The sequence below is a fragment of the Syngnathoides biaculeatus genome, chromosome 14 (genome assembly GCF_019802595.1).
Source record: "Syngnathoides biaculeatus isolate LvHL_M chromosome 14, ASM1980259v1, whole genome shotgun sequence".
NCBI lineage: Eukaryota > Metazoa > Chordata > Actinopteri > Syngnathiformes > Syngnathidae > Syngnathoides > Syngnathoides biaculeatus.
In genome coordinates, this window is record NC_084653.1 from 18,595,756 (window position 1) to 18,611,252 (window position 15,497).

The 15,497-nt window shown below is 42.7% G+C and overlaps 2 protein-coding genes across 6 annotated transcripts in view; one reads left to right on the top strand and one right to left on the bottom strand.

Annotated features, from left to right (window-relative positions):
* wnt10a (wingless-type MMTV integration site family, member 10a) overlaps positions 1-15,497 on the top strand; it is a 35,286-nt gene that overhangs the window by 16,273 nt on the left and 3,516 nt on the right. The gene's annotated exons all lie outside the window — the stretch shown is intronic.
* Positions 10,736-15,497, bottom strand: part of LOC133512463 (uncharacterized) — a 44,875-nt gene continuing 40,113 nt past the window's right edge. The window contains exons 3-4 of one of the 5 annotated variants that reach the window (XM_061842127.1): positions 11,241-11,673; positions 10,736-11,087 (exon numbers count right to left, since the gene is read on the bottom strand). In XM_061842127.1, coding sequence (XP_061698111.1) covers positions 10,996-11,087; positions 11,241-11,661 — 513 coding nt within the window. In that variant the 5' untranslated portion in view covers positions 11,662-11,673 and the 3' untranslated portion in view covers positions 10,736-10,995. Of the gene's footprint in view, positions 11,674-12,049; positions 12,197-15,497 lie in introns of those variants that run through there. The other 4 variants (XM_061842123.1, XM_061842126.1, XM_061842124.1 and 1 more) reach the window with 4 other exon arrangements.

Consider the following 15,497-nt stretch of genomic DNA (forward strand, 5'->3'; position numbering starts at 1 on the left):
TTGTGGGTCGTCTGTTTAAAAAATGACTATGAATTAGTTCTCAGCTGAAAACAGGACTGGGCTTGACCATTCGAAGGTTCCTCAGGACGTAGCGTTATGCTAAGATACTGTAGCTGGGTAAAAATAATATTGAAGCCAGGTTACGCTCCAGAAGGTCCCTTGAGGGTAGGGCGGGGGACCAACAGGAAGCATCAAATCATTCAGCGCCTTCTCTTCTGATGCTTTACGAGTGCTTTGATATCAGGCTATTTTTCTTTCTTGTGGTTATATTTGATCACTGTGACTTCAAGTTATGCTAACATACTGAAGATTTCCCTTTTCTTCAATCTGATCGCCTCGGGTGGATTTTCACCTCCTGGCCTGCTTATCACGTTGCTTCTGTACTCCACAATCACCGGGAACTTCTGTCATTTACCAAACTCTACAGAGAGCTTATACTAAAATAAAATAATTTACTCGTCGTAAAGGAAATCCACTTGGGAAGTTCTCACCAAGCTTTTTTTTTTCCAGATCATTTGGGTGTCAAAAAATAAAAAGGTGACAGCAGACAGAACTGTGAAAACACACAGTTGATATTTATAGTTTTACCGATATTTATATACAGTGTTTTACCAGAATAAGAGCAATGAATGCAAGTTCATTAAGTTGTTCGTATTTTGTTCAAACGTGAGCGGAATTTAGTTCACGTCTTTCTGATGAGCGTAGTCAAGAACACGCTCATTCTTCTGTCAAAGAACAATCTTCAAATAAAAGTGTACTTTCATTCGCGAGCGCCACTTTTTGTTGGAGACGGACTGAAAAGACTCTCTCCGAACCTCCACATGTCATCAGCTAAACGTGGTATCTGGCAATCGATTCTGTGCGGCCACGGCCACCATTGCTGGCAGGCACGTCGCACTTGCGTGAGAACACGACTTGCGTTCAGGAAATAACTTGTTTATTTCAAAGGACATAATAATGTAGTGTGCGCAAAAGGATTCAGAGGTCAGGTCTTACCCTAATTCTCTGTGGTGTGACAAATTTAGAAGACATTATTTTTACTTTGCACGGACTTTAAGTAGGAGACTTCCCTATTTGCTTGGATTATCTTTGCTTCTGTTTATCATAGATTAAGATAAAAATTGGAAAAAAATAAAATGAAATTCTGAGCCTTGAGAAATCACAGTACCTTCACAAATTGACTTCAATAAAATGATTTTTTCCCCCCACTGGGAAATCACTTTTATTGTCACAATTTATTTCAAGTAACTACTTAATAATGTGTTTATTATCATGACTTGGGCAAATGAACTGTGATGATTTTGATCTGTTTTTCATATTTCAATACCTATATTGATTGAAGCAAAACGTCGCTCTTCATTGCATTGTTTTCACCAAGCTAACTCGTCACTTGCGTCGGTGCCTCGGTTGATGTGACTGACTGCGATGAGCCGTGACGATCTCCAGCGCTGCCACGGAGACACGAAGCGTCTGTTTATGGCACGTTGTTCCTGACTTCCTCTTTAGTCATTTGGGTCTGAATCTTTCAATCAGTTGACTTCTGGTCCCCTTGATTATGCAGACAAAACATAACATTGCAGAGGACAACGTGGGGCCTCCCATCGCTCGTCGTAATAGAGAATGAAATAGCACAGTTATTTAAAAGGTGACTTCAGTTCCAAGCAGCCCTGTGGACTGGGTGTCAGTCTTCAGTGGGGGCTCATATAACATGCAGTAATGTGCTGACCAGCCAAAGAAGAGAATAATTTGTCTTCCGGGGCCTCCGACGTGTAATGTTATGAAACTCACAGGTCAGTGGGGCTCGGACCGAAACCTGCCAGCTCGGCCTGCGAAGGCTAATTGCTTCTGAACGTTTCAGTCCTTAGCGTTTTGGTCTCTAGTTTCAGTGATTTGAATTGACTTGTAAGCACTTCCAAAATAACCAAATAGCAGGACCCTGAATTTCCATATAGAGGTGGGAAAATCCATTTTTGGAAGCTGCTCAATTATTTGAACCCCGTAAAGAATAAAACCAGTAGAAATACTGTAATTTCTCATTTCGCAGATGATTTTGTTCCTCATAATACACACCCCATAATTTTTGGTATCCAGGGTCATAAATTGAAGCGTTATTCACAAAGTAATCAGTGCTTTATTGTGCTTTTTCAAAGATGTTTTTAAGTTTAAATTTAAAGTAGCACAGTTGGCAAATATTGATGTTTAGGGTTGTTCAAAGTTAAGATGGTCCACTTTACTTTTCACTTTGGAAAAGAACATTGGAAAACATCCCTTTAAGACTCTTGACTCAGCCTGTTGACTACCAGGAGAGACAATAAAAATAATGCCCTTCTTATGTGTCACCCAGTGGACGTATGACGAGCACCTTGCTGCCGCCACCCACTTACTCCGCTCCCCCCTTAAAGCGAAGTACCGTTTAAACAGAGGAATGTGGTGGTTCTTTTGGCAGGGGTGCGCATGTCCCCTCATGCCCACCCCAGGGTTCTCACAACGACCCATCTTGTTTTCTGTCCTAATTAGTGGCTGCAGTGACCGACGTTTAAAATCATGCTTTAAAATATTCTGGACGTTTAAGCAGAAAACATTTAGGCCTTCCTTTCCTTCCGCTGGAACTACCGTTTCACACTACGACTGTTACTTCACATACAATGAAAAGTTAATAAGGTGGGAGGAGTAGAGTGTTTCTTTCAAACAGCATGTCAAAAATTATTGCAACTTTCAGTAAAAATTGATCTATTAAATGCTACATCGACGGACTGGAACATTAGGTACACCTGCACAATTTAATAAGATACAGATTCCTTTGAACTATAAAACTGTTTATATTGAGTTATTGAAACAAAAACGTGTTTATAATTGTAGAAGTACATTGAGCTTCATGTTGAGTGGTGCTTATAGTACAGTATTTTAGTTACCTTATTTAGGTTTATGAGAGGTCTGTTAAATTTCTGCAAGGGGTTACGTTGACAGGTTGTGCCTTTATTGCCATTCTCATTACAGTCAACAAGATGTTAAAAGGGTCTAACTGTGTATTCTAAGGTTCTATGTTTGAATCTGCTGTGCAGCCAAGTAATTCCTTCCTCATTCCAAAAACGCACGTTGTTCAAAATAGGCCGTAGGTTGTGAATGTGAGCGTGAACGTTTGCCTTCCTATATGTGCCTTGCAACTGACTGGTGAACAGTCAAGGGTGTACTCTGCCTCTGGCCGAAAGGCAGCTGGGATCGAGTACCCAGCTCAGCCCAGACCTGAAAAAAGGCAAGCAGTGAGCACTATAAAGAAAATGGATTGGCTCATATTTTTATAAACATCAAGTTCAGAATGCATCTTATATATATATATACACACACACACAGTGGTGCCTTGAGATACGCATTTAATTTGTACAGTGACCACACTCGTCCCTCAAAGCATTGATTTCTCGAATCATCTTTCCACACTGATGTGAATGGTAATGCTATTAATCTGTTCTTGGCTCCCCCCCCAAAAAAAACAACGAAAACATTTATTATAATGTGTTTTCGTAAGGAAAATAGCACTCAATCGATGAAACTGTAGGATCGTAATCAAATACAATGTACAGAATTGAACAGTTTATACGCCATCCATGATTAATTGGTTAAGTTTCCTTCTGTTGTGTGTTTGTGCATGTGTGACTCGGCCACTGGGAGACGGTCTAATACAGTCCTGCAGACACAAATGAAGAAGTAGTGTTTCACCACTGTGGGTATTTGTTCCTACAAAAGTTTTAGTAAGATGCAGTCACTTTACTCTTTTCTTCGCAGAGGATAAAGACTATAGGTTGATGAGCATTGTTAAATTTGTCTCTCTGCATGTTTTGAAGTTCCACTACGCATTACTTAAAGCATTATAACACCCCCATCTATGCGGTTTTGCGTTGTGCGTTAGCATTAAGCTAGCTAAGTTTCAGGGCAAGTGATATGATGGTTTAAATACACTGTGTAATTGTCTTTTTTTTATCTTTCTGGTATGTCTGAACTTTAACTGGGAGTGGCATTAAACTGAGTGAAGCTTCTTTTTTAAAAAACTTTATCTAGCAAACTAATTGTTGCGAGGTGAGTTCAGTGAGTTGAGGACCTGGTATCTCGGGTTTCTGCTCACAAGTCAAAGCAACAAAAAAAGGGACAGTTCGGATCTTGAAACACTCGTAAATCATCGGTTCACTTATGTCTCAAGGCACCGCTTCAGTGTAAAACCATCAGTTCAGCACAACGCATGTTGTGGTTAATCAGCCGTGAAACGAAGAACACTTCCCTTCTATCGTCACTAACAATGGTTTCAAAAGTGGATTATGTACATCTGCTCGTAGCAAGGTGCCACATAACAAAACTTCTCTGGCTCAAAACTTCAAAGCCATGGGAAATATTTTTTGTATTCAAGGGCTCACCTCAATCGTTGTGCGAACACACCTCTAAACAAAATGGTTGGTAAGTTTCCCTATGTGCATGTAGTGCCGGATAGCTTTTTGAGTGGTGGCCAGGGTTTTGTTGAGTCCTGTCTGTTCATTAGGGAGGTGTTGACAGTGTAACGGTGTGGTTTGTTACTGGCAAACATCTTGCAGTAATCATCATTTATCATCAGTGCTTGACTCGAGGCAAAGAGCAAGAGATGTTATGGCCTTTTACAGGAAGGGGCCAGGCTCTTCTTGTGCAACGCGTCGTATTGGCGATGCACATGGAAAACTTGTTTTGAAGCACATCTTTTTGAATTAAGTCATCAGTGGTTGAACGTGCCCCTTTTGTTGCCCTTGGATCTTAGTGCTTCATCTTCACAAGCCCGAATTTTCATTGAAGGTCCGAACGCCCAATTTCTGATTTTGGACCATTATCGCCTATTTTCCAAAGAACATGGGAGGCCAGCTGGTGGGTTCTCGTCGGAGGGCGGAAAGCCCTCTGATGACCCAGTGGAAAATATTCCAGCCGCCGAAGGTTTAAAGCACATATATTTTTCCTTTTAAAACATATAGTTATGTGTAAGCACGGGAAAGATACTTCTTAAGATATGACGAAGTTCCATATTTCCACATGGTACTCGAGGTACTTATTTGACGGACGTTTGACAATTGAGCAGGGTGTGGTGTTAGCCCATTCAGCAGACAAGTCCATATCATAGCCTTGGAGATGACAGAATGATTTTTTATGATTTCATTCAAATTTGGCTGGTAGTAAAAATATCAACGTTTACTTGACTCTTTAGTCGGTCTGGCCTGACTTTATCTTGCAAGAATGGGAGCGTCATCTTAACATTCACAGACAAATCCACAAAGAGTGGCATAGATGTTACTCTTTCAAGAGTGTTTACACACCGACTAAACACCACTCACCTTTTTGACATTTGGCTGCCGAGTTACATAACTTTGACTTGCCCATCTGCTGCCGTCGTCTGACTTTATTGCTCCGTGTTAGAGCAAAACATCTGGCCAACAAGGCGACACAGTTTTTGTACATCTGCACGGGGTCAGGGATCACGAAAATGACCCGATGCTGGATGAGAATAGGGGTTAGCCTCATTAGCTACAACTGTTCAGCTCACCACTACAATCAAAATATTAATACAATACTAGCAGTACCTCGGGATTGGCGATGACACACAACGGCAGCACCAAATTATGTCTGATAATGCACAGCCAACAACTGTGTGCAACCAAAAGCTTCATTTATCACGGAAATTGTGTACCCAGTAAGTGTCAATATTGTAAAAGTGATTAACAGGATGAGAAATTGGGAGCAGATCTTGGATCCATTGCAGCAATAGCACAGTAGTAGCTGAGTGGTGATCAGTGGCATTCATTAATTGAATCAAGAACTGAGTCAGCTGCCACCCAAAACCTATTAAAAAGAAATTACCGAGGGTTTAAGCCTTTTTTTTTCCCCCTTATCAGTGAAGCGTTTGCCGTGACTCACCCCACACACGCATGCGCCAGACTCCGCCTTAAGAGCGCCACCTTCTTACTCACACTCATGCGTTGACATGAGCGCTTCATGGTAAGCGCTCAACAGGTGGAAGCGCTTATGCTGCTAACAACATTTTAATATGGTCTCTAAATGAGAGTGGTGGACACTGAGCGGGTAAATACTACGCACGCAGACGCAATTCGCGTGGACGAACCCGCTGCCCTCCCAGACATACGCTGTAATGTGCGTGACCGTATTTGCTCCACGTGCCGTTGAGCTCGCAAGAGAGCGTGAGCTGTCGATGTACATTCTTTTTTTGAAGCAAGCCGTTTGATTTGCTTCAAGTGGCTCTCGAGGTTAATGCGCCGCTGTGGGAGTGTTTGTGTGCTTGGCTATCACCACGGCTCTCTGGTTGGCTTTAAAGGTACTTTGCTTTGAAGCAACAAACACTGGGCAAGCTAGCAATGTTCATCGGTTGTTTTTGGGAACTCGCAGAGAGCAGACTCGGATTCCCACCACCCCCAACTACTTAGTCATGATGACACAGGGATTGACTGGTGATTACATCTCGAACACACTACCGTATGTGAGACTTCAATGGCAGGATGTATTTTAAGTGGAGCTATGTTTGACAGTGTTCTCGCTCACTTGCAGTGGCATTGCGTGCATTCCGGTAAATTGCAGTTATGGGATTTCTAAAGCTGTGCACGGACGTGCCATGTGATGAGAAAACAAAGTGTGTGGCATACTTGAGATGAGCAGCGCGGTAAAAAACAAAGAAGAGTGGTGGCAGAAGAAAAAGAAGAAGCTAGGCTATCTCTTTGCTTATCTGGTAACTAGAGGCCATTGCAGATTCTTCTTGTTTTCATTTTTATTGCGGTCATGGCTTGAGCGACACGTTGTGCAAAACCTCAACATACGTTTCTCCTCAGCCAGAGGAAAAAAAAATCACTCTTAACACCTCGTGCAAAGTATTTTAGAGCCGTCTTGTAATAACGATTTGCTGACTTTGATCGTAAGAGAGGGAAAATGCTGGAAATAGGTTTGATTACTGTTGTATGTGAGTTTGTAGGTCTACTCACCTATCATCATCTGTGATTTCTAATTTTGCCGCTTGCAGTTAAACAGCAAACACTTTAACCCCTTATTAGCTTCTATCATTCTGGCCTTTTTTCCGAGCTGAAGGTTTCATTGCATATGAACAATAGACATGAAAAATATACCTAGTAAACAGTGTTCACATGTCAAATGATGGCACTGTTTGTTTTTATCGTTGCCACTGTATTTTGCATCTTGGAGAGGAGCAGTTGTCATTGGTGTTCTGACATCTGCTTTGCACTGTGACAAAAGAAGATGATACAAATTGCAAATGAAGAAGATGATGTCAAATGCATTTCTCAGGGTGCTGTGAAAGATGGCGGAAGGCAGCGCCATCGATGGCCAAATATGGCGAGAGACAGATGTGTGGCCACATTTTATTTTGAAATGATTCCAGATGGAAAATTAATTCCCCCCTAATCAAGTTCACTTCAATGTGAATCCATCTAGAGGAGGCTAGCATGGATGAAAATTCATTCTCAAGAAGTTTTCTTCCTGTTTGCTCACAATTTGCAATCTGCAAATTATGCACAGGTTTGCTAATTATACATTGGACTGAACTTTTGTTTGTTTCATTCGTTGTGTCTTTTCTTATTTTCCACAAATGTTCAAAAATTACAGAGGCAATTGTGGTTTTGGCCATCGATATCGTGATCATCCTCGCAATCATTAAAACTGTGGTCTCTGTAATCGTGTTATAACATTTTCATAACCCTTTCATCTATAATAAGCCTCTGAAAAGTAACAATGCCGAAGCCGCCATTGTAGTTATTTAAGGAAGATAAATAAATGAATAAAAAAGACTTGTGTTATTAGGTTAATGTGGCAATACCTCACCGCGGGCATTCCGTCATTATCCGCAATTTGCACTCTGGCCGAACGGTAACAGGCAATCACATGCTGAAAACCGCCTCCTTGTGTTTGCTTGATTGACAAATAATCGCTCCAATTGCTCATTCCCGCTAACGGCCATATCTTATTGACATGTGCAAATGTGCAACCCTGATAGACTCTTGCCAAATGTGTTAAAAAATCTAAACTAAAAGTAACAAGTGCCGTATTCTTGCTTGAGCAGCGCAGGAGTCGATCTTTGCAATTTTGAGTTTGGCTGGGGATCTGTGTTATGTAACAAAAGAATACGATAACGGGTCAGACATTAAGCGATGAAGCATTTTGAAACGATCAGACTTCCGCAACCAACTCGGATTCCACCTCCGGTGGTATTAAACCGACTCCATTGCTGCACAGTAGTCGCCTCCAACGAGGTGTTCTCCCCCTCCCCCCTCTCCACTCCCACCCTCCATTCATTGCATCCTGCAGTCCAAATCTGCGCCCAGCAGCGTGTGTTTGATCTCCGTCTGGGGTTATTTTATAGACGCCTCCGTCTCAACTCTGTGAGCCAATTGAAACTCGCCAGATGTTTGTCTCCCACTGGGGTCCTCTATGAGAACTGATTCCATCTTTCGAGTCGACGTGCAGTGCAACCCCGTGCGTCAGAAATTAAAATATGGGAGCCAAAACATTTCAAAGAACTTGATATGATGCACTGCAGTCCTACACCGCTCCAAGCAACAGACACATGCGCACTCACTCAATCGCCATGGGTTGAACTATTAGCCAAACTTAAAATGATGGAAAGTGCTTCGTCTTGTTTAGACAAATGCAGAACTTTGTTGCGACTCACCCATTTTGAGAGAACGTAGCATGCCTAGCTTTGGCTGTTCTAATCTAGTTTGGAAATATTCACACCGGAAGGACCAAGGGGACTGGCAATGAGGAACGAGAGCAGCGGGGGAAACTGAAATTACGTCTTTGGTCCCAAAATGTTGCGTTCGATAAAGTGCACAGAAAAGCTGCGGGATCATGACACCTTTAGAAGTTGTGTGATACAACAGACAAGAACATCGCAATACTTGGATCACTTTACGACATTGACGTCAGTATGCTGTACCTTATGGATATTACAAGCACACTAAGACAGGTACCAGGACCATCAAATATTGCCCAGTAAAACCACAAGAGAAATAATAGAACGAGTGAAACATAGAAATGTTTATTTATTTAAAGGTGCAATGCCAGTGGTTTCTTAGCTATCCAAGTACCATAATCCTGATGAGCTATAAAATAAAGGATCATACTGGCCCTTCGAGTTCATCAATGACACAGTAGATTTTTTTTTTTAAATGAAAAAGTACATTTAAAACACCTCATTCGCTGCCAGCCCTTCTCGTTATCATTATTTGAATTCAACAGCCCTCTTTGGTTGTGAAGGAAGTTTTTAATGTTGGTTTGAACAAAAACTCTAATTTAATATAGGGTTGGGGGGACAAGTTAAATTATATATTTTTCATGAAATGTCATTTTATGACAAAAACGTGACTAATTAAGTAAATTAATTAAGTTGAGAATTTTTTTTCCACTGGGGAAATATTCATTGTGTGTGTGTGTGTGTGTGTGCATTTTTTTATGTCGTACTCTAAAAGGGAAATATCGTATTTTTAAGTACTACTAGCCATACCATACTTTAGGAATGACTTCATTATGTTATGGAACACTGGATGAGGCCGGAAGATTTTTTTCGAAAATGTGCATGACTTCCACAAATTGCAATGACCACTGTATATTCAGTGTAATGGTTACCCGTATTTTCCATCCATCCATTTTTCTAGGCCGCTTATCCTCACGAGGGTTGCGGGGAGTGCTGGAGCCTATCCCAGCTGTTAACGGGCAGGAGGTGGGGTACACCCTGAACTGGTTGCCAGGCAATCGCAGGGCACATAGAAACAAACAACCGCACTCACAATCACACCTAGGGGAAATTTAGAGTGTCCAATTAATGTCGCATGTTTTTGGGATGTGGGCAAAAACCCATGCAGGCACGGGGAGAACATGCAAACTCCACACAGGCGGGTCCGGGATTGAACCCGGGACCTCAGAACTGTGAGGCCAATGCTTTACCAGCTGATTCACTGTGCAAAAGTTGTATTTGTAATCATTTTATTTTTTATCTCATGTCAGTCCTTCAAAGTATGTCTTCACGTCCATCCCATGATACAAAAAGGGTAGGGGATTGCTGTACTGTGCAAGTATATCAATATTGACTTTGCTTGACTTTTACCATATAGTCAACGAGAAAAAATATTTAGTGATTCAACAAATAACACACCCACACACATTCGCTACAGGCAGCAGAGGAAAAAAACCAAAGGGAGCCGATCCTAAAATAATCTCCTCCTGTCATCGTCTTCTTCTTTCATTTCCTCCCACCACCTCCGTTTACAGTACACCCCCTTTCAGCTCACCCAACCACGCCCCACAAATGCTGGGATCAACAAAAGAGATGATCACTCCCCATTGTTGAGTCACGTGCCGTAGTTGCAGAATAAGAGAGTGATTCTGTAATTCAATCTGCGAAAGGTGAGGTGCACAATAGGGATTGACCAATTAGACTGGGTTCCCTTTTTTTTATGTTATGTTTTTCGGCTTTATTGAGGACAATTTTTCTTTGATGAATCTGAAAATTGAATCTATTTCTTTTGTTCAGGTCCAGTTTTTATGACAAATTTTTAACAGTTCATTATTCAAATGTTACCAACTTGACTTACTGTTGAATAGAAGACATTGGTCAAAGTAAGAACTTGCGAACTGAATGTTTCGCTGTCATTGTTCAAACTTCTGTCACGTCCCATCGGAACGAGAGTAGGACCCAAATGCAGGACTAGGACGATGCAAGGTAGTTCAAGGAGAAATGTTTATTATATGCCGAGGTCAGGGATCGAGCAGGCAGTTCGGTGCAGCAGCGGCAGTTGGGACGTCGGGAGAAGAGAGCAGGTGAGCGGGCAGGTGTCGGTACACACACAGGTTGTCAATCAGGGATACGAGAGTGCTGGAACGGGACATGAAGCTCAACGAACTGGCGCCGGCCAGTCGTCATCAGGGTCATATAAATACACAGCATAATCAGGCTGTATGAGGCGCACCTCCCAATCAGAGCAACCGCGCGGACACCCGCACAGCCCAGGCTGGAGCGCCAGGATCATGACAGTACCCCCCCTCAAAGTCACGGCTCCCAGACGTGCCTAAACGAAAGAAACAGACAATAATTAACACAGGCAGGGGTGGGCGGAAGGGGTGTCCAGGCCACCAAACGGCAGGCGTCCGGGTGGACAGGTCAGGAGGACGACCCGGACGCCAAGCACCAGGGTCCCCAAGGGGCGATTCGGGCGGACGACCTCTGTGAGGAACCAAACGACGAAGCAGGAACCAGGCCGAGGCAGGCAACTGCTCCGGACGAGAACCTCCCACGCCGTGGTTGCAAGACGACCAGGGACTGGTCGCCACCGAGGCTTGGTCAGGAGGCAGCCGTGGATTGGTCACCAATGACTCCAGGTCCTGAAGCGGCTGGGAGCCCTCAGGAGCGAAGAGGATGATTGAGAGAAGGACCAGAGCCAAGACCGCCACCCTCACAGCCATCCCGAAGTCTCTCCAGCTCCGGGGTGGCTCCACAGAACTCCCCAGCTCCTCCTGGACAGCAGCGTGAGAAGGCGGCGACACCATCGCCATCACCTCCTCCTGGACAGCAGCGTGAAAACGCGGCGACACCATTGCCATCACCACCTCCTGGACAGCAGCGTGAGAAGGCGGCGACACCATTACCACCTCCTCCTGGACAGCAACGTGAGAAGGTGGCGACACCGACACAACTTCTATGCATGAACCCATATTTGAACCTCTAAAGCAAAAAATAAACGTCTACATATTGACAAAAAGGTAAAAGAAGTTCGGGTGTGTGGCCATAATTCAAAAAGTTGACCTGATTGAGCATAACCGAGGAAATATTTAAATTCATTCTATTAATATTACCCTGAATAGCCATTTAAAAAAGGGGTTTTAAGAATGAATGAAAGAAAGAAAATAAACTCAGACAATAAATGTGTTATTAACCAGTGGTCAGCATGTTTTTCGAATCAGTGAAGAAGCAAATTTTCACGGTTCCCTAAGTCGCATCCCATCGTATGTTTTTCCCTTGACGAATGTTCACCTATTTGTGCACATCATGGTCCATTTTCCAAGCCGCTTATCCTCACCAGGATCGCCATGAACGATTTCAATTCACGTCTGGAGGGAATGCACCATCAAGCTCTCGAGGAGTGAGATTTGACCGACGTACTTTCAACATTTGTTACACGTGCACACCGTACAGACTCCATTTATTAAAGTCACCTGACTAGAACCAGAATAACAATAACAGCGGCCTCTTTATTACGTCATCCCCCCGATCTCCCCATACAGGCGTGACTAATCTATTCAGAAATAATCCAACTGTAACACTTATGTAGTAGATGGATTAAGCATGGGTTGATTGAGCGTGCCTGGAGAGTAAGGCACAAGGATGACGTTATAGAAAAGATGTGTGTACATTATTGTCGCAGATGAGCTAACATAATACCCTTCAGATCAAAATAACAACGATATTGGTCGATTTTTATATTGCACTATGATATAGTAAATCTGACTACTGGACAGCTCGAGCTGCATGGGAAATGCAAATGAATGATGCTCACGCAAAGCCACCACTGGCTAACTTACATTTACCCCCACCCCCTGTGTTTATTACCGTTTATTTACATTCAAAATTCCTGACTTTGCTGTTTCTGTACATATAACGTGATTGCCATGCTGCCATGCCTAATGTTTATTTCATGTTGCTGTATTGCGTTTCTATTCTATTGGATCTATCGTTGGATCTGCCCATAGTGTGAAAATAAAGTATTGGTATTTATTTTTCTATACGTAAATTCTTATATATAAATTAGCCTGCTGTTACATCAGTGGTTTTCAAACCGGGGGGCGCGCCGTTATGACAGGGGGGGGGGGGGCACGCAGGGCTACCATGAACACTTTTCATGATGAATTTACACCCAGCAGATGGTTATTTATTGGTTTATTACAGAGCACACAAGCCCACAGCAGCGACTCAAATGACTTCCATCCATCCATTTTCTTAGCCTCTTATCCTCACGAGGGGCGCGGGGAATTCTGGAGCCTATCCCAGGTGTCAATAGGCAGGAGGCGGGGTACACCCTGAACTGGTTGCCAGCCAATCACAGGGCACATAGAGACAAACAGCTGCTCTCACACTCACACCTAGGGGGAATTTAGAGTGTCCAATTAATGTTGGAAGTTTTTGGGATGTGAGAGGAAACCGGAGTGCCTGGAGAAAACCTACACAGGCACGGGGAGAACTTGCAAACCCCACACAGGAGGGCACGGGATTGAACCAGGGACCTCAGAACTGTGAAGCCAACCCTTGAAATGAAATAATAACTTGAATTGAGTTTTAGCCCCAAAATAAAAGTTTACATTTTTGTTTATTCTTGGTGGCTTCATCAACTCACCAGTGTAATTTTTCAACTGTAAAAGTGACCACTGGAGTAATTATTGGTTATTGCAAACTAGGCCTATGCATATTTATAGAAAAATCTGTGTATGTGGGGAGTGAAAATAATTTCATTAACCCAACCTAATAACCTAACCCTAGTCCAAAAAAAAAAAAAAAACATTGATACATACAGTTATAGTGGCGTGCAAAGGCAGACGAGCTCACTCACAGGCTTATTTTTAGAAATAGGCCAATAAAAAAATAATAAATGTAAGGGTTGTTTACTTTCACACTAAATGTGTCGGCTGGTCCAAATATGTACAATTGTTTAAAATGTGGGTCCTGAAACTATAATCCATGAAAGTTTAACTTTTTGAATATCATTACGGAACTATACAAACTTTGCTCTTATTACCTTTTTTTCAAAAAGGGTCTTTTATTTTTATATAATAAAGCCCCTTTAAAAAAAAATACAATCGGTGTCACGCATTTATGAGGTCACATACAGCAACTTCACCCAATTTGCTTTCTGCTTGAATGAAATGTTCTCTGCTCGTTTTTGTGGCGTGGAGCGGCACTTCGCACGACGTTCTGTCAGAAGACGTCTGGAGCAAGCGCAGGCAGCGTCCCGATCTCGCCCTACCTGTGAAGTGTGTGACGCCTTTCCTTTCAACTTCATGCCAATGGATGCCTCCAAATCTCCAAAGAGATCAGCAGACAAAAAAAAAAAAAAAAAAAAAAAACAGCAAAAGCTAAACTCCCTTCTAATATGTGTATTGAGTGTTGACTGCATTCCAGGTGCGTGATTAATAGATGGCTCTGTCCTAAACTAAACTCGGGATTTCAAGAGATGCAATCGTCTCGTTGCTGTGAAGCTAAACTTCTAATCTAGTCTTATTTGCTTTAACCCCGCAACGACAACAATGCTTCAGGATTCGCTCCCCCCACCCACCCACCGCCACCTCCGTCGCATTACAACCACAAACCCGCTGTGAGTGAACCATCAAACGGTAGCAATGTGGCTGCAATTACGACTCTTGACAGTAGGTCAGTCTGACTCTTTCAAGTTTAAGTAGGCTGGAGAGTTTTTATGATTACAGACGTTGCCATGTGTTTCAGTCCAGTGTGTTTGTGTTTCTGGGGTTGAAATCCAACTCGCTGCGATTGCTGCTAAAGCCATTATGCCGGTGTTTACAAAAAAGCCTTTTAGACGCACACATGCCCCGATCACAATGTCTTTTCAACACTCCCAATAAGAGATGTTTATTCAAAACGCCACACTAGCTACTCGCCGCTATCTTGAAATGCATTTATGGGCACAGGCAAACGCAAAAGACGGGGGATATTTTATCTTATTTTTGTTTCTTTGCTCTAACCAAAAAGCCACTTTGCAATGCATTTTCTCGGATGCTTCATATTTCTAAGCAGTTTGATGAGTGATAGCAGCAAAAATACATTTAAAAGGCCACAGTTGCACAAGAACCACCCGGGAAATGTTTTTTTTTTTCCCCTTCCTATTTTTAAACAGTTGCATGTACATAATGTAATCCTTGCCAGCATCACTTGGCCTGAGCTACAAAAAGAGGCCTCTTTAATGTTTAACACACGTACAAACTCCAAGTGTATTTTATTAGATTTCTTCTTCTTTCCTTTCAGCTTGTCCCGTTAGGGATTGCTACAGTGTGTCATCTTTTTCCATCTAAGTCTATCTCGTGCATCTTCTTCTCTAACACCCACTGTCCTCGTGTCCTCCCTCACAACATTCATCAACCTTTTCTTTGGTCTTTCTCTCGCTCTTTTGCCTGGCAGCTCCATCCTCAGCAACATCCTCACTCTCTCGTCTCTGAACATGTCCAAACCATCAAAGTCTGCTCTCTCTAACCTTGTCTCCAAAACATCCAACTTTGGCTCTCCGTCTAATGAGCTCAATTCTAATCCTATCCAACCTGCTCACTCCAAGCGAGAACCTTCATCAGCATCTTCATTTCTGCTACCTCCAGTTCTGCTTCCTGATGTTTCTTCAGTGCCACCATCTCTAATCCATACATCATGGCTTCACCACTGTTTTATAAACTTTCCCCTTCATATTAGCGGAGACTCCTCTTTC